The 24,297-nt window shown below is 31.0% G+C and overlaps 1 protein-coding gene and 1 long non-coding RNA gene across 2 annotated transcripts; one reads left to right on the top strand and one right to left on the bottom strand.

Annotated features, from left to right (window-relative positions):
* Positions 1-389: 389 nt before the first annotated feature.
* Positions 390-13,405, bottom strand: LOC104906324 (probable inactive purple acid phosphatase 27). The gene is made up of 13 exons (XM_010695059.3): positions 12,927-13,405; positions 12,340-12,427; positions 7,800-8,069; positions 7,305-7,413; positions 7,100-7,214; positions 5,884-6,016; positions 4,370-4,557; positions 3,847-4,033; positions 3,663-3,730; positions 3,095-3,188; positions 2,809-2,997; positions 785-865; positions 390-671 (listed from the first exon to the last, which is right to left on the bottom strand). Exons 1-13 carry the CDS (start codon positions 13,298-13,300, stop codon positions 615-617), a joined length of 1,953 nt encoding a protein of 650 aa, XP_010693361.2. The 5' UTR covers positions 13,301-13,405; the 3' UTR covers positions 390-614.
* A 4,477-nt stretch (positions 13,406-17,882) lies between these two features.
* On the top strand, positions 17,883-19,282 carry LOC125495117 (uncharacterized). Its single transcript, XR_008968410.1, has 3 exons — positions 17,883-18,330; positions 18,446-18,625; positions 19,069-19,282. It is a non-coding gene; the product is annotated as an uncharacterized LOC125495117 (long non-coding RNA).
* Positions 19,283-24,297: the final 5,015 nt, after the last annotated feature.

Raw genomic sequence — 24,297 nt, 5'->3', positions numbered from 1 at the left:
ATTGTGACCGCCTTTCTGCGGGCACCGCAAATGTCACCTTTGCTGAAAAGCGTCCTAACGCTAATTGTTTAAAATTAATCCATATTCTTCATATTTGGAAGGCAATAAGGCACAATATACCATATATGAATAATATGATTTTAAGTTCACAAAAACCATGTAATATAATGTAATGTACTATACACTTTCCTTCGCTTACTAGCAAAAATTTGATACTTTCGGCATGTTTTTAGATGTCATAAATGGTGGTAATGATAATGTATTATAGTGTAAATTTTTAAAGGAAATCCCATATCATTACCCATGGTAATGCTACTTGTTGATCCCAAAACATCTGTTTTCTTTCTTAAATCTCAATTACCACATGGAAATTTATATAGGAAAATCTATATTTGTGGTTAAGTTTCATTACCATGGTCATTGACAAGAGAACTTCTTAACAAATTTACACTAAATTACATTACCATTACCACCATTTATAACCACTAACGAACCTGACCAACATTAAGAGCCTTAATCAATAATACATGGTGAAGAATTTGGTGTTAGAGATATTCCGATGCAAGTATTCCACAAGAAGTAAAAGTAGAAACATTGCCCTTCCTTGTTTTACTCTACGTCTTCATGATCCGAAACGAATCCTCAACTTTCTTTGTATTTGAATTCACAAACTGCATATTATGAGTAAAAACAAGTTCAAGTTATTCATATTATCTATATAAGCAGGATTATAAACAAAGTAAATGAAATTTCTTTAAATTAGATATAAGTATGCAAAACAAACCTCTAGTTTCAATTCTTCTTTTGTTGCATGTATTCTTGTGTACCCGAATTTATTGATCCTTTTTAAACTCCATTCCGGCGCCTGCAACAAAAAAAAATCCCTAGTTAGAATCTATTACTTCCTTCATAACAAAATAGATGTTACACATCTCAATATGGTTGTAATAAACTAGATATTACACTTCCTTTATAGACAATGATCTCTCTCTATCTTTCTCCTATCACATGTGTTCCTTTTTTCTTTCTCTCTATCTTTCTCCTCTTCAAAAAAAATTGTCTAGAAAAGTGTGTTTTTGAAAGTGTAATATCTATTTTGTTATAGACGAAGAATTATACAAGGACATACTTTTTCTTCGGTTGTTTTTACTCATTTTAATTTCTTATATTTTATGTTTTTTTTTTGTCAAAAACCACCTTACAAAAAATGAAATTTGTGAGAACCAACCTTATATAATATTTTCTACAGAAACAAACCTTATGCCGAATTTTGACTATTGACCCAAGGTTCCGGCAATAATTCCGATCATTGACTTAAGGTTTTGGCATTCACCATGTTATGTGCAAGGCACATGCTTTTTTAAACCCAACAAAATCGATGACATGGTCAATGCGGAAGCATTGGGTCAATGATCGGAATCTGGCACAAGGTTTTGTTTTCGCAAAAAAAAAAAATTGTTAAAGTTTTGTTTTCGCAAAAAAAAAATATAATTAAGGTGATTTCTCACAAATTTGATATTTTTATAAGGTCGTTTTTGACAAAAAAATCCTATAGTATATCACATGCTTTTATACTTTCTCTGTTTGTAAATACTTGACACACTTTTCCAAACACGATTGTCAACACATAGCTTTAACTATTAATATTTCTAATTTCATACATGTAAAAATTATAAAAGTTGATATTTTGAAAGTATATATCGAGACAAATCTAACAAGATCCCACATGACTCTGTATTTCATTAAGTAAAAACCACAAAATATGGTCCAAAGAATGTACGTGAATAGTGTTAAAGTCAAACCATGTCATCTATTTTTAAACGAAAATATTTTACAACAATACTAATAATACTAGATGGGGAATTCCTAGCCCTTAATTAGTTAATTAACCCATATTTAACAACCTAGAAACGTCATATTGTATATTGAACTATGAATGTTCTACATAAAATTTCATAGATTATGTAGTGACGATAATATGTACTTTACAACATATTTGATCTGCAAAAGTTTGAGATTCAATGCCCTCTCTCCGTTTCTCCGAGTTCTAATCATTTGAATTTTGTATAATCTCCAATGCATATAAATAACCATTAATATCTTTAATTACATATTATAAGAAATTATGGAAGTTTTTATTATTAATCCAAATTAAGAACTTAAAAAAAATATCCTGCGGCATATAATGTTTTCAATTTTTTTTCAAAAATGAATTAAATAAGGATGGTTAAATATATATTAGTTATATGCCGGTCAAAAAAAAAAATATATATATCAGTTAAATAAGTTTTTTTTTTATCCATATGAGCCACGAAGGCGGTACAAAATACAAAAAAAGAGAGGGGGGATTCGAACACAGCACCTCAATCTTAATTACTAGGCCAAGACATCTTTGGTAGTTATATAAGTAAAATGATACAATATAAGATCTTTAGGAACAAAAAAGTTATTTTGAAACTAGTAGTCATTGGAAGAAGATATAGAAGTTAAATGAATTGGTGTTGTTATACTCCTCTATTAATTTTATCCTACCTCTAATTTTTATTTTAAAAAAAAATAATACTATCCATGTGACTCTACTTAGATGAATTGCCTCTATGATAAAAATATATATAGCAATAGAAATAATACTAATTAGATTTTATATTCTACTGAAAATAAAAACTAAAATGATTATTTAGCGTTATAATAATAGTCCTTTTTTCTTCCTTATATTTTACCTCTTGCTATTTGGGTGTAGTCTATGTTTATTCTGTCACAAAATTAACGCTTCTTTTATGTTGCTAAAGAAGTGTACGTAAGCCTTACTTTATCTGAGAAATTATCCAAAGTGAAGCCTGCCATCCCAATAACAGCTTGAATGGGAGCTGTGTAATTAGAGTTGTCATAAGTGTCGATTCCATTCTCATCTTTCATAGGTTTGGCCATGCATTTGCCTCGATACATAGCACATGTTCTCTCATAGTTGTGTACATGCCCAAATAACACCAAATCAACCTATCACATAATTAATCAACCTTCACGTTAAATATGGTTTTATTCGCATTAATTAGACAATATCAATTCTAACGTAATTAGAGTTCTTTTATGAAACCTTGTTTTGGAGTAATAGTGGCTCAACAAATTGAACAAATACTGGATCAACACTGATTAGAGCTGATTTTGCGGACGTGTACATTGGTCTATGCCTGAAATCAAGTCATACATTACGCCAAAGTTAGGTTTTATTTATAGCTCATTTAAGAAAAATATGTGACAAATGTGCAAAAAAATATGCTTGGAAGCATATATTTTTAAGTGTTCTCTAGAGCATCTAAGAATTAATGATAACTCACATCATAATTTTCATAAAATTTGGAGAAGTTTAACTTCTATATGTGATTTTTTTTTCCTGTCAAAAAAAACTTCTATATGTGATAACTTCTATATGGTTTTATTCGCATTTTTACTAATCAGATATGATTTTATCTTATAAAAAGTTATCTTATCTTATCAGAACATATATTCTAGTTTATTACGTTGTCTAATATAGTTAATCCGTTTTATTCAACTTATTTTATCTTATCTTATTTTTATTTGAAATAAGTTCAAATAAATTGAAAATCATACGAGGTTCATCAATTAAATAATATTCCAATAATAAAGTAGTGGATTTGTCATACCCAACAAAAATTAGCCAAGGAGTTCTTTGCCTATCAACTGAAGCCATGTCTGATTTCATCCACTTATACTGCAATATAGAAACAAATGAATTCTATAGTAAAGAACACGAAAGAACAGAACAACATTATCTAGTGAAAAGAGAAAATTTCGGAACAAATAAGGACAAATTTTGAACAAATATACCTGCTCAGAACCCAATTTCCAGTCATGCTCAGTTGAGATGACAGTGAAGTGAACAGGACCTTGCTCAATAGAATACCAAGGTTTATCTTTTGATGAAGTGGGCATTTGGAAATAACTCTCGTATGGTACCCCACATTCTCCACCTGAGTCTGGAGTTATGTATACCGATCCTGAATCAATATAATCCCTATATATTGTTTTGGCAAGTAAAAGCAACTATGAGAATTATTGCTTTAAAGAAAGAACAATACTCCATCTGTTTTTAGATAGATGCTTCATTTTGACTCCATTTTTCAAGATATGTATAAATTATAACGTTAGCATATATAATGTTCAATTTATCTCGACTTGTATTTTTGAAATATCAATTTCTATAATTTCTCTACTGAGGGATAATTAAAGATATTAATGGTCAAAGTCGTACATTGATGAATGTGTAAATCAAAATAGAGCATCTATCTTAAAACGAAGAAAGTGTTGTAGGATAAGTTAATGATGAGAACGAAGAGCAACAAAAACTAACCTTTCATGATTCCCAATCGCGGTCATATAAGATAGTCGAGATGCCAAAGGTGTTATGAGGTGAAGAAAGTAGTCCCACTCCACTAAGAAACCAGTGGCATAACTTATGTCGCCTATGTGAAATATGGAGTCCACTTTGCCTGTACTAACTTCATCTGCCATCGCGGCCACCACCGAGAGTGATCCTGGCTAGAGCCGCAGATTAAAGGTTTTAGTTTGTGAGTAAGATATACTCTCCTATATGTCTCTATTTTGTGTTTTTTTTTTTTTTTTTTTGCTTATTAGTGTATGTACTCAACTCATTGAGCCATATTTAGCGATTAATAAAGAACAGAGGAATAAAGTCAATATATTAAGGGTCTCTTCTCTTCTCTTCAGTATAAGCAACTGAATTGAACCGATTGCAACTGAACTAAATTATAACTAATAGTAGTGATAATGATATAATATAATGTTATTTAATTAATAATAAATTCATAATAGTGATTTATTAATAATAAGTTATTAAATAAAATAATAATAAATTATTTTAATAAATTATTAAATAATAATAAATCAAACATACACTTGGTTGTTTGGCAAGACTTTTATCTTATATCCTAGAGGTTGTAGGTTCAAATCTTACCAAGTACGTTGTTTATAGTAGGGATTCTCTTCTCTATCCCCCCGACTCTCAAGCACATGACCCTTAAATATTAGACCAAGAAATTGTGAGAATTAGGGTTTGGATAAAATCCTTCTCCTTATCATTAAAGAACACGTTATGAAGCAACTTTGACAATTTTTATGGAGCCGAAAAAATATCAGTTTGAAATATGATGTTAAGAACATGATTTAGATCACATTTCTAGGTAAACAAATCTCAATGAAGTTGGAGTATCTCTATTCTATAAGACAGTTATATGAGTAGTTTGATGTCCACGCAAAAGACCAATATACCCTTACTCAAACAATAATTAAATTAAATTAAATTCAAAAAATAATACAAACATTATTTAATCAATGCATGGAATTCGCTACATATGCACATGATTATTTAATGTTTGCTAAATAGAAACAAAATGAAATTGCGTGTTATATGACTAGTATATATATATCTTGAAACAAGTAACCTTTTATAGATTAGATTATTTGTCAAATAGTCTATTATAGACAGTTTGGTATAGAGTTTTTTTTTCTTCTAACTTTTCGATTATTTATTTTGGAAAATGTCTAATAAGTAGGACTGACAATGGGTTGGAGATGGGGACGAATGGACCTCAAACCGCCCATTCATCTACGACCCAAATTCCCATCCACACCATCTATCACCGACCAAAAATTCCATCTATCTATATCCGCCCCATCGGCGATACTAGAAAAAACTGTTTATCGACTTAAATACTTGGTGATATTAATGCGATTGATTTCCTAAAGCTAACTTTACATATATATTTTTGCATCAAAGGAATGCCTCAGAAATGATGACTAGTTGAACTAGTAAGTTACGTGCCATGCTTGATGACTAGCTCTCACCTGAATATAGTGCTCTACTGTGGAGTCTCGAGGAGCTTTTCCCATATCACCAAAAGCTAAGAATGTCAGTTCATCGGATCCTCCTGCAGGGGGTGTCCGAAACTCAATGTCATCACTCCATCCAACTGCACCACTGCGCAAACAGAAATATATATGTTATAAACATAATTTAAGACCTTGAGAATCGATCTATGGGAGATTTATTTTTTAAGGTTGACCTAATACTATAAAGCGTCAAATAATAGAGTATCATTCACATTCTTGCTTGTATGAGATGGTGCGATCGAGTCAGACCACTAATAGTTAGTAAATAAAAATTTAAAAGAAGAAAAGTGGTTTTTGGAAAGGTTATAGTACAAAAACAAACCTTTAGTTAAAATAAACAATTGACATCAATAAACTCAATTTTTATCAGTCTTTTTAAAATAATTTCAATTTTAAATTATTTTAGAATAATCCTAATTTTAGGATGTGTCTTCTGAAGATAATTTGAACTATTAATTTTCAACGTATTATAGACTAAGGGACCGTTCTTTTCGGCATAAAGCAACTGAACTGAATTGAATTGAACTGAACTGAAATGAATAGTGATATGTGAGAGTAAAAATATTGTCCAGAGCTGAATTGAATTGAACTGAACTAAATTGAACTGACATGAAATGAACTGAAAATAAGCTAGCTAGGGAGAACAGACCCTAAAATGGATTAATGCGGACAAGGAAAAAAATAGTTTGGCTTATTTTGAGAAGATCCTCTCAAAAGTTGGGATTATTTTCGAATAATCTAAAGTTGGGATTATTTTGATAAGACAGAAGAAAGTTGGGATTATTCATGTGAATTTTTCCTAGTTAATAAGTGTATTTAATTTAGTATTTTTTTTTAATTGCTATATTTTTCTTAAGTGATTTTTTTTTAATTATTACATTATTTAAATTTTCTTTACTTAGAGTAATTGACACACCAAAAAGTAATAATTTTTTTTTTGTTTTTCATATTTTCACTAAAAAATACTCTTTTTTTACTTTGTCTCTGTATTTTATATTAAATGATTTTAAAACTACCATTTAAAAACCTAAAAAAAAATTACCTAAAATGTTGTGAAAAAACATGGTGTAGCAAGTGTAAGGAGTAACTAAAAGTCAACAAAATACATGAAAAATTTGCTGTCTGATTGCGTCAGACGGTCTAAGAGTAGACCAACTGTATGATAAATTACCTTCCATATTTGTAGGAGAATTTTTCTGAAGGTCTAAGGTCTGTTATAACAGCTGTATGTATGTAACCTGGATCATGCCACCCAAAATCCTCTGCAGGACTTTTCACAAGACCGCCTAATATACATTTTTTTTTTTTATCAATTTCACAACTAAAAATCAAATAAAAAGGAAAAAATAACATAGAATTTGATAATGGCAAATTACCACACATATCCTTTTGAGTAAATGTTGCAGCAGCTGATGTCACTGATTTGCCATTACCATACTCAACTTGTTGAGTTTCGTTACTTCCACTTACCCATGTTACTCTCATCTGCATTGAAGTAGTTGGATACATAATCAAATCAACTAATCAATGACAAATCAAAACTTTTATGTTTTAAGGAATTCTTTGAAGCTGATTAGTATTTTGCCAATTTCTAGCTTTTAGTTATAAGATTTTTTAAGTTATACTTCTATGATAGAAAGATTATGTATATAATTATATAATAAGAGATATACAATATCAACATATGATTATGTATAATCTTACAAATAGCTATCTTAAAATTTGGTGTATTTTAATAATTACGTTTGATTTGAAAACTAAAAACTACTTATGATTTTCATATTTTTGTTCATTTGTCAAAAAACTAAAAAATTCAAAACAAAAAACGATAATGAACAAGGTTGTCGAGTTGAGTTTTTTTAGAATTATACCGATGTAGCTTCCGAGTCAACACTTGAGATATGTCCATAAACAGGCTTGTTAGGATTTGCAAATTTCAAAGGTGTAGTCCTGTTCAAGATGCAAGGCGCTTCAAAACCGTTGTTAAAGAGTACAAATTCAATGTCTGTTCGTATGTTGATGACATGAAATGTGAGTGACGCCGAGCAAGTCTTGATCATGCATTTCCCACCATCTCCTTGTTTTTTGCATTCACTCTTTTTGCATGTTAGGAACTCAGGATCATTTTTTAGATAAGCAGCCTATCATTGTTGAGCAAATTTAAATGGTGAATTACATAAAAGTTTAAAATATTAGGGAAAAAGAAATAATAACATTTTAATTAATAAATTAACTTCAAAGTCATGCTCCATGAGCGGATGTGCTAGCTAAGAATGTAGATCTTCAGATATGGCTTGTAATGTACTTAGGGTTTTCCCCAACCCCCTACCTACTGTATTACTCAATGTATTGAGGATTCTAACAAATAAACTTTTTTAAGTTATGAAGATGCTTTGTTAAAAAAAAGAAAGAAAGTCATGCTCCATGTAGCTAGAAATGTTACGTTAGAGATTTACAAATATAATTTTAATTATTATTTGTGACACAAAACATCAATTATAGGCGCGCAATGTGAGTTACTAATTAGTAATTACGAACAAAAGGTTATTATTTAATAATAATTCATAAACGAGGTTACTAATAAAAATTACTAAAGGAGTTAGTTGAGAGATGCATACATGTCTTTATTGCCAACAACAAATGAGGATACCTGACTATCAGTAATGCATATATGAAAAGACCCATCAAACATCATACAATGTACCATCAGAATAATACATCTCAGGCTATTTTTTTCTCATTTACAACTCACACTATTCTTTCTTGTCACTTAAAAATCTTCAAAATGGGTAATAAGCCAAAAAAAAAGATAGCTTTAGGTTAAGGTCTATAATAGAAATTACTCATATTGACAAACTATCAGTTTATCATGAGAGTGTGCATAATTTCCTAATAATACCAAGATCTTAAACCATACAAATTAATCAAGCACAAACTAGTATTTCATAAATAATTGCAAATGCCAAAAAAAAATCTCTCTTTGTGGGTGTATTAAGTGAAAGTAGCTCGCTAGCTATGGTGTAAGAACTACCACCACCCATATAATATCCTTTTTATTGAAGAAGTATATATCTGGTTGAGAATAATACAAGTAAATGATATAATGTTCTTTTATATGGATGACAATTTCTATGATATAAGTCAGGGGGAGTTGTGGTGAGCCTCCTATGAAAAGACTTATATATCCACAATTTTCATTCTTTTTAAAAAGAAATTATATTTTAAGATTTCTTATTCACTTCCTAATTTATAGAAATGCAAAACAAGCAAAATTCAAAACCATGATAAGACAAACTTACTTAAAGATGTAAAACGAGAAAATTTATGATTGGAAAATAAATTAACATAGCAAAAGCAAATTTAAAACAATTATTAAGCCCAAAATACAAAGTTTCTTTCACCTAAATATTTAATAACAATTTCAAGGAACATAATATAAATAAAATTCTATCAAATAACAGAGAAAAATAAGAGTGTAGTCTCATTTTTTAATATTTCGGTTTCATAATTATTATAGGTCAAGATGTTATTCAAGCAAAATATTTACACTTGATAAAAAAAAAGCATAAATCAAGCTAGTGCTCTTATGTTCATTTTCAATACTATATTTTGTAAAAATAAATTGCAAGTATGAATGATTACAAGTTTGTTTATCGCATTGAAAAAAATTATTAAGTTATACTACACCCATTTCAAATTAATTGTTACACTTTGACATTTTACACTATTCACAAATTACACTTTGACCCACGTTTGTGATTTATACGTGAATAAAAAACATAGTCATGTGGGATCTTGTTAGATTCGTATTAGTATAGTTTTATTATAATATGTACTTTTTATAATTTTTACAAATACAAAACTAAAGATATATGTCCTCAAAGTTCTGCATTGGCATGCGTGAAAAGTGCAAGTGTAATAATAAATTTGAAATAGAGGTAGTATACAATAAACTAATATATTGGTGCTTTTGACAATTTCTAGAATGAGTATTGATAATATTAATACATCGTTGCACGTATTGCACGTATGTATTTGAGGCTAGTAATACATTAAGTAAATGATATCATTTTCTTTAACAAAACGGATTTGTTTTACAGTTTGGTCATGTGATTACAATTGATGGCAAAGTAGTCGAAAGAGGTGATCCACGCACATTTAACGGGTAAAAGGAGGAATGCCAAAGCAAGTACTACAGAGAGTTATCTATATCGACATAATATAAATTTGTGGCCATGAAGCACTGGAGGAAGTAATACTAAATATGATTGAACCTAGTAACTCAATACGTCAATGTCTCCAATTTTATGCAACCAAACAAGGCATGTCTTTTTCATTTTAGTCTAGACATTATAATTTATAAGAATGCCAGCGGAAAAGTGGCACGATCACACGATGACTGTTACGAGCGTCTATATATGCCAGACAAAAAATCTCGGTTCAAGACATAAATAAAATGAGTATCAGTTTAAGCATTATATATATCTGTTTAAGTCATATATCTATCGTTGTAACTCAAACATTTATGAAATTAAGTAATTAACCCTAACATCTATCCTTTTAACCTAGTCATTTATAACACTAAACATCTATCAATTTAATCCAAAATATCTATTAGTTTAAGTCTCTGTTTGATTCAACTCATTTTTTATTTATTTGATCTTATCATATTTTATCTAAACTTATCTTGTCTTATCTGAAATAAGTAAAAAAAAAAGTTGAACTGAACAGAGTCTAAGTCAGACATCTATGCATTTAAACTCATAAATTGATAGTTTATATCTATAAACTGATAGCAATACCTCGTTTCAGTCATTTACGTCGATCAATATATCGATTGGTGCTTTTTCTTCTCTATTTCGTGAATATAGTTTGAACAATATTCTTTGTATTATAATAAATATTATGTAGTTTTTTTTTCAATTTACGCTTGCTTTCATTCTTATGTAATAATTTTAAAATGAGCATTTTATTTATAAAAGTTGAAGGGCTTTAAAGAACACTTTACAATTATATAGTTAATTTTAAATTATATACATACCTAGTTTGATCACAACATATCAATGAGCATCCAAGATCTACAAGAGACACATTTGCAGTTTCACTTCTGCTTTTCTAGGCTGGAATTAGTAAACATTCCCTTTGGCTATTGTACTAGATAATAGTAATTATAAAAGTTGAAAGTTTCAAAAAAAAAATGTATTAAAAGAGTATCACATGTTCTTTTTCTTTTTTCTTTTTCCGATTTCTTGTATAAAATACACTTTGCAGATCAAGGAGATCTTAGATAGTTGTGGCTTGCTTGTAAGCAAGTCACCGTGAGATGCTTTCAACTCTCTCTATCTACCTCTATCATACTAAAAAAATAGTTTTTATTTAAATTTTCTTACAATGATACCCATATATACGCTTATTACATATAAAAAAATACTACTACTAGTCAAAGGCAAACTAATTGTGGCTTGTAAGCATATGAACTGTTACAAATATTGAATTATAGACTATATAAGTACTACTGTCCATTTCTAGAACTAATAATCGAAGGGAAAGTAATTATTTAACTTTATATCTATTTATTGTATTTTTTACAATTACATTTTTTTATCTATGAAAGCAGTGCAAAGTACGAACAAAAAGAGGGGGATTCAAACTTATGAACTATTGTTCACAGCACCTCAATGTTAACCATTAAACCAAAACATCCCTGATTCTTTTACTATTACATAGAACTAACCATTAGATTATTTTTCCTAAAACTTTACCGTTCCTAGTAACTCCATATTTGTCTAATTTAACTCCCATTAATAATGGATTGTCAATAGACACATCTCTTACTTACAAAGTAGTGTCTAAGCTCGTGAGAGAATTTTTTATTTTTTTTTAAAAGAGAGCTCGTGAGAGAACTTAAAGTAATATATTGAAAAACAAGCATTATTTGTTTTTTGCATTTAAATTTAATCAATGATTCCAATGACAGTTGAAAGATTGGGAACTATTTTAAAGGCGAAAAAAAGGTGATGTTAATTGGAGTCATTTTCTCCCCCTCAAAAAAATCTGGAGTCATTTTCTTGAGAAAAAATCTATCGACTATATTAACATGAGATAATCTTTACTTCTACATTATGTAACTTAAATCATGAATCAATAAACCACAACCCCAAACTCTTTCCCTTTCTTGATAGAAATTAAAAATAAAATATAAATTAAGTAGTTAATTAATCACAAATCGACACAATAATATAAGAATATACCTCTCAACAGAGTATATAAGGATTATATCCTATCTCATGAAGAGGATTATTCCAAAACTTACTTCAACCATGAATAATAAGAGCGGTGTGAATACAACCTTAAATCTCATATATACACCAAAAAAAAGAAGATATTATTTCATTGATAGAGAAATGATACCTTAACTGGGTAGTGGCAGAGAAGAGGAAGATCACTGAAATCCCCCGTTTCTTTGTACAGTAAACTGTGAAGAGGGCAGTACTTCACGCTGAAGATCATAAAGAGAATTGTTAGCAAGTTTGTGAAAATATGACAACAATTTCTCTCTATAACTTACTCCTACTAAGGCCTGTTCTTTTCGGCATAAAATAGCTACTGAAATAAACTGAATTGAACGGAACTGAATTGAACTAAATTGAACTAAATTGAAATGAATAGTGATATGTGAGAGTAAAAGTATTATCCAGAGCCAAACTGAAATGAAATGATTGATCTGAATTCAACTGAATTAAACTGAACTGAAGTGACCCTAAATTAACCAAATTAACATACTTTTATGATAGGAATATAAGTTATTATTTTCAGAAAACCCAAACCGTTACGGTCTTACAGACGATACATGAAACTGACAAAACTAAAAATGTAGTGGTATACGAAGAATTTAGTATTACTAAATTTGTTCCATCAATTAAATAGGCAAAAGCTAAGGAATGTCCCTGATCGGTGCTAGACTATAAACAAGAAGAACATGATGAGCATTAACGAACCTGGCATGCGAAGGGGAAATCATGGCAACCCAATATTTATCGGATGGTTTCGTGACGCCCGAGACGGTGACGTTGATGTACTGTTCATCAGGAAGAGGTGAAACAGCATTTACAATAATTTGAAGGTAAGGATTATTAGAAGGACAATCATGTAAACGCCTTCTATTAAGGGTCCGAAAATGGGGTATATCATGCTCATTATTTGGTATACTTAAGGACCTAAAATGTACATTTGGGAAGGAGGATAATGGAAGTGCATGTGAATTTGATAAGAGAAGAAGAAAAGGGGTGATTATGATTAGAGAGAAAAATTTTGCGCTATGTGATGTATGAAGAAACATGGTTTTACTGGTTCTAAATAACATGTTATGCATTAAGGTTGCCTTGTTTGCAAATTGTAATAGTATGTATTTATATATGTAGTCTTTCAGTTTGTTTTGCTTTGCTCATGTGATTTGTGGGGCAATATCTCACTCCTATTAATTTGTACTCATTTTGCGTATTTTAATTGTTCACACTTTATTTATTGTGATTTGCGGATACTATTCACACTTAATAAGGTCATTTTATGTCATTAGCATTTAGCCCAAAGAAGCCAAATCACTAGGACGTCGGCGGCTACATTGTGGAATGAATCAAATAATTTTTAAATAAAAATAGATTTAAAAAAAGACAATAAAGATGGTGAGTGGTGAGATGGTGACCCCAAAAAACCCCAATAAAAATTGGTAAGAGTTAAGACAACAGGTGACACCATGTCCACTAATGTAATCCGTTATATGAATCCTTGCGTTAGATTAGGACGTTAGTGAATTGTGTAAATAATAGAAAATAATATCATGTAAGTCACTTGATATAATATTCAAGATATTATTCAGCAAGATATTATTGTGAATATCTCGTATATTTCTCTTTTTATCTCCTTCCTTGTCTAAGTTATTTGTTCCTAGTTTAGCTGAACTTCTTGTACCATATAGTTGCTCTAAACATTTACAATTAATATTTCTTCTTACTTTCTCATGGTACTAGTTTTAAGACCCGTATATAATGCACAAATGTATTTATTGCTTTATTACATATTTAAAGGAAGTCACATAATAATATTGATTTAACTTCCCGTATTACAGAAAATCTTAAAATCATAAAGTAAAAGTGTTGATGAACAAAAATTACAAATAAAATTTCCAAATCAGTTTGTATGTTTGCAAACACTTCAGTGTAAACTACATTTATTGTATTTATACGCAAACCATACTATTTAACAAACAGAAGGATCTTGAGACCTTTTTTTGCTCCTAACTCTAGAAACGGCAACATAAAATTTTCCATGGTTGAAAAATGGTCTCAGGAGATACGAGCTTATATGAGATAGAAATTGTCCTTGACTATTATTTATAGTCATAGCAAAACAAACCGTTAAAGGAAATTGTCGTCTCTGAAATCCAAAAGGAAATTTAAATTTAGTGGAGTCAGACGGGGTTAGTGTCATTCTTGGGATGAATACTTTTTCTCCAAAATTGCTTCCGAAAATTAAATTAGCTTCAATAACACAATTGCCTAAATGATTGACAACTAACCTCGTGCCATTTCATAATCCAGATGTTTGATAAATATTCCATATAAGCATAACTGGCGCACCAACCTTTAATTGTATGCTAGGAGCAATTCAGTGGAGTATATATCATGTACTCCAAAATTGCCTTCTTTTTTGCTTATAGCATCCGAACTCAAATAGACTCTCTTGTCCATGAATGGTACATAAAACATGATCATTGAAGATTTCCACTATCTCATTTATTGGTGTCAAAATAACTCTTTCTTGGAAGTATTTAGCTTCCTAAATATGGTCTGATATGTCTGAGTATGTCTTATCAACAATTGTTGAAATTGGATCAGCCCAAGGATCTATAAGGATGTCTTTTGCAACCTCAATTACGGCTTCAACATTATTAGGACCCCAACTTTTCCGTCTCCTACGCTTAGTATCCAATATGAGAAATATCGTAATTCATCAACAATAGATTTCGAAGAACTTACTGGTAGTCTCATATTCCGATTAAGTCTTAGGACATTACATGAATCCCACAAGTAAGATGAATTAATGGTTTTGAACATGATATCTTGCCTCCTTTCCTTAGGTACAACTGGTAAAATCTGCTTGAGATCACCACTAATTACCAGGACTTTGCCACCAAAAGGTCGATGCAATTTAGCCCTATCAGCCGACTTTATGATGTCCTTCAAAATTCTATTAAGTGTTTCAAAACAAAACTTATGCATCATGCGCTCTTCATCTCAAATGATAAGTTTTGTCTGAATATGAATAGTAGCCAAATCAGACCCTGGGCGAATGCCGGCGCAAGTTGAATTCTTAGTTACATTAAAAGGGATACCAACTCTCAAATGAGTTGTTCGTCCTCGTGGAAGGAGGAGATAAGCAATCCCACTCAAAGCTACCGGCAATACGATTTCTCCCGTCTTTCTTATTGCATCACATAATCTCTTCCAGACATATGTTTTACCCGTCCCTCCATAGTCGTAAAGGAAAAAGACGCCTCCTTCTTGACTCGACACATCATCCATGACTTCTCGACAAATTGTACTCTATTACATTTAATTTAACTATACTTTTGATCATAATATTCTATTACATTTAACTATACTTTTACCATAAAATTATACATATAATGTAGAAGATTCTTTTTTTTCCCTTTATTGTAATATTAATTTTAACCAAACAAATTTAATAACAATCTTTCATGTGGCAAGTTAAACTCTCCTCCGGAATTTTAGCTGTAGTAGAAACCCCCCATTTAATTTTGTACTCTTTTTTTCTATAATGAAAAAGTACAGGGATATCTCTAACTTTTAAAATTATGTAAATTGCATGGTATTTTTTTTGTTTTGTAAATTTAAGATTTTAGTATGTTTCTCCTAAAATCTTGTTGTGAATATTAGCTTGTAATTTAACGCTTTTATAACTGTGTATTGGGAATTTTGAATCTGACTTATGATCCATGTATTATGTGGCTGATGTAGCAATTTTATTTTATTTAAAAATATTTATGAATTTTTTTGCTTCGCCTGCTATTGTCGTTAGAGGTTTATATGAAATCACAATTCGACCCACCAATATTGGCACTCAGCCATACACCTGCTTCCAATAGTCCCAATCAGCCCCCCTCTCCACCTCTTTCCATCTCTCTTTCTTGTCGTCATGCACCATCACTTCTCACCACCTCAAGCCACTCAACGACCTCTGATTATGTATAATTTTATAATATTTTGATTTTTATAGTATTGGCTTTAGAAATAAAAACAAATAAAAAAATTTCAAAAAAGTATAATGCAATAATAGTCACTACTATAACTATACATTTTAAAATACTTATTTATACAAATTATTAGTTGTAATATAATAACTTCCTCTATCTTTATCACAAATTAACATTTTTAAACTTTTTTTTTTACTGGTAACTCTTTATATAGCAACATAAAATTCTCCATAATTGAATACTAATCGAGGGAGATATAAACCAGCGTGAAAGAGAGAGAGACTATCCTTGATCATGGCAAATCATCCAACCAAAGGGAACTGCCTTGTCTGGAATCTAATGGGAAACCTTGTTGCATCTGATAACATGAGTTTCACGCGTGGAATAAAAACTTTACCTCCTATATAACTCCCAGAAAGGGACACAACTTCAAATGCAAAATAAAACATTGTTTTTTGTGTAATCTTATGATGCAAGAGATTTTTTGTTGTTCAATAAGTATACATTTTTTTTTTGCAATTCCACTATCTTTTTCTATCTTTATCACATGGACCCCTCTTATATTTCTCCATATCACTCTCTTCTCATTTATCCCCGTCCCCCTATATTTAAATTATTTTAGAATGGATGACGTATTTACTAATAACTTTTATCTTTATGGTGCAATGAACTTCGTAAATAATTTTTTTAATATTACTTTAACATTTAGATTATTTTTTTTCTAGATAATTCAACTTTGTTCCTAAACGTATTTTCTCGTTAAACCGGTCGCTAAATTATACCGTGTTCCAACACAAAAATAGGCAAGATTTACCCCCTTATCTATAAAAGCTATCTTCATGGCTCACACCCATCATATATTATGTTGAATTTTCTCATCCATTATAAAAACATCCAACAAAATTCTTCATCCTAATTTTTTTTCTTGAATTTATATAGGAAAATATCAATTTTGGACAGTTTATACAAACCAAATAACCTTCTCCATCTTATTAGATGTTAATGTATTTCGAAGTACAATCCTTCAACTTTCATGTCGCTTTTCTTTAGATTAATTGGTATTCGAGCTGGCGATAGAACTGAAAGTGATTTAAGAGAAGGACTAAAACAATTGAGACCAAGTTTGAAAATATTTCTTGCTTGTCAATTATTCATTTACAACTGAAAGGACTTATGATTTCGAGTCATTTTGCCCTATATTTTGTGTGACCCAGGTTATTATGTCTTTAAGAAGGCTTCATTTACTACCACATTCTCTTTCCACACACGTTCATCATCATGAATAGCATATATAGTATTTTGGACTCTTCTTGCTGTAATAGCCTATATTTTAAGCACGTTTAATAACGACTTTATAAATGAGATTTGATCAGTATAATAGCTGATATTTTCAGACACGTTTTAGTCAAATTTAGCTATGTCCATATTAGTAAAGAAATAACTTTGAGAATTATTTTTATCGTCTAAAGTAAGTTCCAAGCACAACTAAGTTAGTATGGATTTTATATAATAGAGACATTGTGTTAAGGATTTTAAGCTTTGAAATAAAGAGAAACCCATTTTTAATTACAAATTATGTCTCCTCACTCATGCTACCTACTCTAGATGCTAGAGCATCACTCTCTCCTCTTCATAACTTCTCAATCAAGTGCCAAAGTGTATTTTCCCCATAGATCAAATATTCTCTTCAAGATTTCAGTTTAATGACCCAAGTGGTTAAGAATTGGGAGAAACCTTAAAACCAAAATAAAACCCCAAACAATAATTTTCTCTCTCCTCTGATTTTATACCCCGTACTGTGCATGCTCAATTTCTGCATTTTGGAGTTAGAATTTGACCAAGCTTATTCAATCAAAGTTGTAGATCTCGAAAAGTTATTTAACTTAGACCCAAAAATCACTTGATTTGGATTTCGGAGCTATGAGTTATGGTCTTTGCAAATTTTGTGTTGCTACCTCCATTTCTCTCTCCTCTGTTTTATTCCGACAATCTGTTGCCCCAATTATCTACAACATGCAATCCAATTTTGCTCTTTGTTGCTGAATCAAAGTTGTAGATCACTTCGAGCTAATGAATTTGGGCACAAAAATCACTTGATTTGGAGTTAAGAGATATGAGTTATGATCTCTGTAAGTTTGGTGTTCCTATCTTCATTTCTCTCTCCTCTGTTTTTATTCCGATAATCTGTTTCCTCAATTATCTATAACATGCAATCCAATTTTGCTCTTTGTTTCTGAATCAAAGTTGTAGATCACTTCGAGCTAATGAATTTGAGCACAAAAATCGCTCAATTTGGAGTTCGGAGTTATGAGTTACGCCTTACACAAGTTCAGCACTACTGCTGTACTTTGTGTTGCGCTGCTGCCGTGATTGGCTTGCTTGCCTTGTTGCTGCCATTATCTTGGTATTCCTTTCCATATGAAGGTATAAGCTAATTTTTCTTAATTCCTCATCTCCTTTATTCCAATTCAAGTGTGGCGCAATTGTATTTTATATTCTGATTTTAGAAATAAACTTGGTTCTCAATTTTGTTATTGATTAGCTAATATAATTATGATAAGAATTGTTAAACTTAAAGATTGAATATTTTATCTTTCTTATTGGATTGAAGCTTCTAATATGAAGTAAGCCTCTTAAGTAAGTTTAGAAAAACTGATTTTATAAATTATGTCGTTTGATAATACTCTTTGAAATCAGAATGATGTTAATTAGAGATGGAATTGATGTTGTGAGTTGGATTAGTAGAATGGGTTGTATATAAGAGTTGTGGTGGTTAGTTCATGGAAGAGCTTAGAAAGTATGAGTAATTCAATTTGTTTATCTAAATTGTTGTGCGGATGGTTAATGATTGTTGTTATTGTTTTGAGGTCGTTGTTGGAGTATGTATATGGAGATAATTTATGAAGTTCGAGCTATAGTTGGTTATCCAGAATGTCGAATTATTGGGAATTGTTTAAAGGTACACACATGTCCTTCCACCTTTGAATCTATATTCGTGTTTTATGTGATTTCATGTGCTGAGTTTAATAAGCCTTTTATATAAATACAAAATTATTCAAAGTGTTATTTGTGTCTTTACAAGAGTTGTTAACTACATATTTGGTTTAAGCTATGAGCGAAAGCTATATATGTGATGAGTTTTACTGAGTGATATCACTAGTAGAATAAATGTTATTTGCTGCGGTGATATTGCTGCGGTTTTACCCATACGCAACAATATAACACGCAAAACGAAAAGGAAAAAAAAACAACAACTATATTGCTGCGGTTTTGGCCGAAAACCGCAGCAATATAATTTCAACGGAAATTTTTTGAAATTTTTTGACTATTTGACCAAAAATATTGCTGCGGTTTCTGACAAGAACCGCAGCAATATATTAAAATAATATAAAAAAATATTTTTTAAAGATATTGCTGCGGTTCTAAAATAAACCGCAGCAATATATGCTTTTAAAATTATTATTAAAAAGTTCAATTAGCGTTTCACGCCTCACCCTTCCCTTCATCAGTTAACCTCTCACTCTCTTCCACTCATTTTCTCTCTCCACCTCTCAACAATTCACACCCCATTTTTTTCTCTCTTCCTCTCATATTCTCTCTCCTCCCCTTAGCAGTTCACGGCATTCACGCCTCATCAGTTTCTTTCCTCTTCTCTCTCCTCCTCTCAGCTTCTCTCTTCCGTTCGCCGGTCGATGGTTCGATAAGAACCAACTGTCGAACTCCCTCATCTCCTTCGTTCGTCTGGTGCGTATGTCTTCGCTGAACCGGTCGTCGTCATCTCCTTCGTTCGTCGAGTGCGTACGTCTTTGCTCAACCGATCGTCGTCGCTTAATCGGTCGTCGTCGCTCAACCAGTCGTCGTCGCTCAAGCTAGGTTTCGGCCGACAAGAACTGGTCGTCTTCGGCTCTTCTGGTGCGTCTCCACGTCTTCAGATCTGCGTGCGGTGGTCGTCTTCGGCCGACAAGTTTTTGATTTTTTTTGTTATTTTTCTGATTTTTCTGATTTTTTTTGTTATTTTTCTAATTTTTTTGTTATTTTTCTGATTTTTTTCTTTTCTAGAATTAATATTATGTTGTATTTTTCTGATTTTTTATTTGTTAGATTCAATACTTTGTTGAAGGTTTCTATTTTTTTTTGTTTTTTGATTTTTTTTATTTTTTGTATGTTTATTGTAATTTTAGTTTCTTGTAATTGTTTAGTATCTCATATTTTTTTTCTTCCTTAGTTTCATTTTTGTTTTTTTGTGCAGTTTTCTTATTATTGTTTTTTTTGTTAGTTTAATTTCATTTTCTGGTGGAAGTTTCTAATTTCTTTTCTATTTTTTTAAATTATTTTTTCGAATTTAATGGCAAAATGCAAAAAAAAAAAAAAAAAATTTTTTTTGCTTACCGCTGTACCCATTGCTGCGGTTTTCCTTTAAAACCGCAGCAATATGTCTATTTTTTATTATTAAATACAACATATTGCTGCGGTTTTTCCTAGAAACCGCAGCAATATACTTTATTAATCTGGTATAAAATATCTATATTGTTGCGGTTTGTTTAGAAAACCGCAGCAATATGTTTAAATATTGCTGCGGTTTTAAACCGCAGCAATTTTTTTAATACCTATTGCTGCGCCCTTAATTGCTGCGCGCCCAAAACCGCAGCAATAGGGCACTTTTTAACCGCAGCAAGTAGCATTTATTCTACTAGTGTATTTTTATGAAGAACTGATTGGAGGTAGTTGAATCCTTCAATAATATAGATGTGTGATGTTATTAAACCTACTTGTTTCCACATCGAATTTATAATAAGTTTTTTATGCTTAGTAAGTTGATCTTTCATATGAAAGTGTAGCTATGAGAATTAAAGCAAGGATCTTTAGTAATCTAACTATATAAGTGGTTTTACAACAAGTACATTGATTTACGAACTAAGCCGGGACGTCGACTCGATATCTTTATGAACTCGCTTTCGATTTAAACTATAGTTATATTTGAAAGTTTCAGAGAAAAAGAAAGGAATTTTGATCAAGGATGTTGGTTAAAATTTCAGGTTTAAGGCAATTGTGAAAATATTTGTGATATAAGTTTTATATGGAACTTCTGAAAGTATGAAAAACTCTTTATTATGTTTGAGATTTGATTATATATGATCATGAACTTTAAAATTATGACTTGGAGTTATGAACAAATATGAACTCGTGAAATTATAAATCAGAATTTTCTAGTTCTATTAATGTCGGGGAGGATCTTTACTCCTACTTAAATTTTTATGAACAAGTTCTCATAGGAAAAAGTCTCTCAAATTTGGGTCAATTAATGAAATATATTTTCGGATTTAAGTTTGGAAACAGTAAGTCTAGTGAACAAGTTATATTTTACAGAATATCATGGATGAATTATGTTATATGGAGTTTGGAATCTAAGTTAGAATGAGTTTGCTGTGAGATGGGTACTTGTGAAGTTCTATTTAATAAATACAATTGCGCTTTGAGGATATTATTAGAAGTAGTCATATCCCAAGATTTACTTATGGCGTATAAACAAGGTGAATGGTATCACCGAAGAAATCTCCGAAAATAATATGGAGCTTTTATATATAAGAATGAAGATTTGTGATGTCATAATTGAAGGATGAAGTAATTGTGGGAGGTTCTAACTAAGAATGAAGATGTTATGTGGTGGACGTAGATTAGATAGTTAGGGAATAGTAAATTTGGATGTGAATTTCAAAGGTCAAATATTAATTTATGAGTTAATGAAGTTGTTACAAGGGTTTTGAGTTCAAGGATGTGTAGGATTTGAGATATGAATGTCGTATCAGTGAAATAAAGGATCCAATCTTGGTGGTGGTTTAGATGAGTATCTATTAGAGAGATATAATTTACAATACTTATGTAATAAAAGATCTATCCGCAAAGGGGTCAAGTAAAAGAGTTTGGAGCATAATTTCGTCTATTGGATGAGTAAGATTATATAAATGGATGTTGGGAAAGAAAAATATAAATCTAGATAATAGAGAGCATGGTAATTAAAGTTATATAATGACAATACTAAGCATATGGTGTTAAGGCTAATATGAGCTTTCAGTACAAATACATGGGGACGTATGGTTTGAATTATAAATTTGAGAAGGATGAGGACAACGAGTTGAGTATTGGGAAATATGGAGTGAGATATTTTGACTTGCCATAGTAATTGTAGGTGATTTATGATAATGTAATAAGATTATATTCTGACAATGAAAGTTCATGTATTGGGAATAAGAAAACCTTTAAGGGGAAAATTCATATCACGAGAATTTTGGAATGCTATAGTTTAGATGCTATAAGTTAAAGACGGAAGTCCAAGTACAAAGAGAAACTATTATGATGAAGGGAATTGCCAAGACATGTTAGAGGATACCTTATAGTCTACAAGTAAAACATTACAGGTTAATCGCACGAGCTTAGAATTGGGTCTCCGATATAGTTATCTTATAAGTCTTTGAGAAACATATTTTACACTTTGATTATGTTATGGGTTCGACTGCGGAGAGACATTTGATTTCGAATACGTTTTATGTATATTACTTCCTTTAAAAGAATATTTGAGGTAAGTGAGTTATTTGAGATTCGAGTTTGTGTTATAATAAGATTATTGAGGTTCAGGTATTTTGGATATGTTAGTTACATTTCAACTTTGTTTTGTTTTATATTAATTTACGGACGAGAGTTTAAGTCGTTGATACACTTGGAATTGAGTATGCGATACGAATTAAGAACAAGAGTATAAGTTTTGAAAGATATAAGTTTGTGTTATTGAGAAATAGCATTATGATTTAGTTATTGTTTTATGGGAAAGTAAACAACATTTATGGAGCGAGATGCTCAATATGTGTTATGGAGCGGGTATTGTTCCTTTGAGAGTCATGATCCAAAAGTTATTGAGGTTAAGTTTTGGAAATTCCTAATTCGAAGTACCGAGCAGGAAGTTATGTTCATTTTAAGTTCAGTATTTTTGCTGTAATTATTTTGACAAAAGTTCCAAATGTTCTTGTTAACTCAACCCTTTTGGTAAAGTTTAAATGAGCACACTAAGTGCCTATACGACTTTTACAAGCAGTAAAGAATTGATTATTTCCTTATATCTTTACACGTAACTAATATGTGAAATTGTTGACGTAAAACAAAAGATTTCAAAAGAAGATCCAAGTCTTGCAATGATTAGCAACACCATAGTAGTGGTTGATTATTTTTCCTCTTCATGGATAAATATGTGTTCTTTGAAACACGTGTGGTATTGATAAACTGTGCATTTAAACTATTTATGTAAATAAACTATGGATACAAGTGGGTAAAGGCCGATACCAAATAAGGTACGGTATGAACAACAACCCTTGGAGGATGGGTGATCTCCTTTCGAACCCTCGCTGGGTGGGTGAAGTCCAGCAGATAATAAAAATGGGACATGTCCTGGTTAAGGCTTGCAAGCATAAATATTTAAACGGTGGGGTGACGACCTCCATTAGCTTAGAGACAGTCGGCTCCTTGTGTAAGGAGCCCCTCTCTATTCGTGTTCGCTTTACCCAATGAAATTAAATGCTATCGACCCAAAGGGTTTTGAATGATCTAAGTGGTGATCTTCATGATAAAAATTCTTACTTTAATACGATTGTGCAAGGATAGTAATCCTGAAATTTTTAAACAAGTACCTTACTTGTGAAGCATACTGAATTCTAGCATGAATTGTATACGAATGGTCTTAAGCACCAAAATGAGGTTTTGGGATGAGCTTATGTATTTCAACTGTTGTTGAACATTGTCCTTATGGCAAGGAACTTATTATCTGTAGTATATGTATGAGTACTCTTTATTGGACTTTCTAGTTAAGGGTTGCTGGAGTCGTGATAGAAACATTTCTAACTATTTGATTTTAAGTATTTTTGAAGTCTGGGATTGTTCCACTTGATGAGTAATAAACCGCACAACTATATTTTAAGCCACTAAAATGAATTTCTGGTTGGACAGTGTGTGTACTCATTTTTCTGATTTTGTTCTTCGAACCTGTCCTGGTGGGGGCAGGGTTCATTGTTAGTGATTTGCAGGGTTGATGTCGAGGTCGTGGAATTTAT

The sequence above is a fragment of the Beta vulgaris genome, chromosome 2 (assembly GCF_026745355.1).
Source record: "Beta vulgaris subsp. vulgaris cultivar EL10 chromosome 2, EL10.2, whole genome shotgun sequence".
Classification (NCBI taxonomy): Eukaryota; Viridiplantae; Streptophyta; class Magnoliopsida; order Caryophyllales; family Amaranthaceae; genus Beta; species Beta vulgaris.
This window is presented reverse-complemented; position numbering and strand designations above follow the sequence as displayed.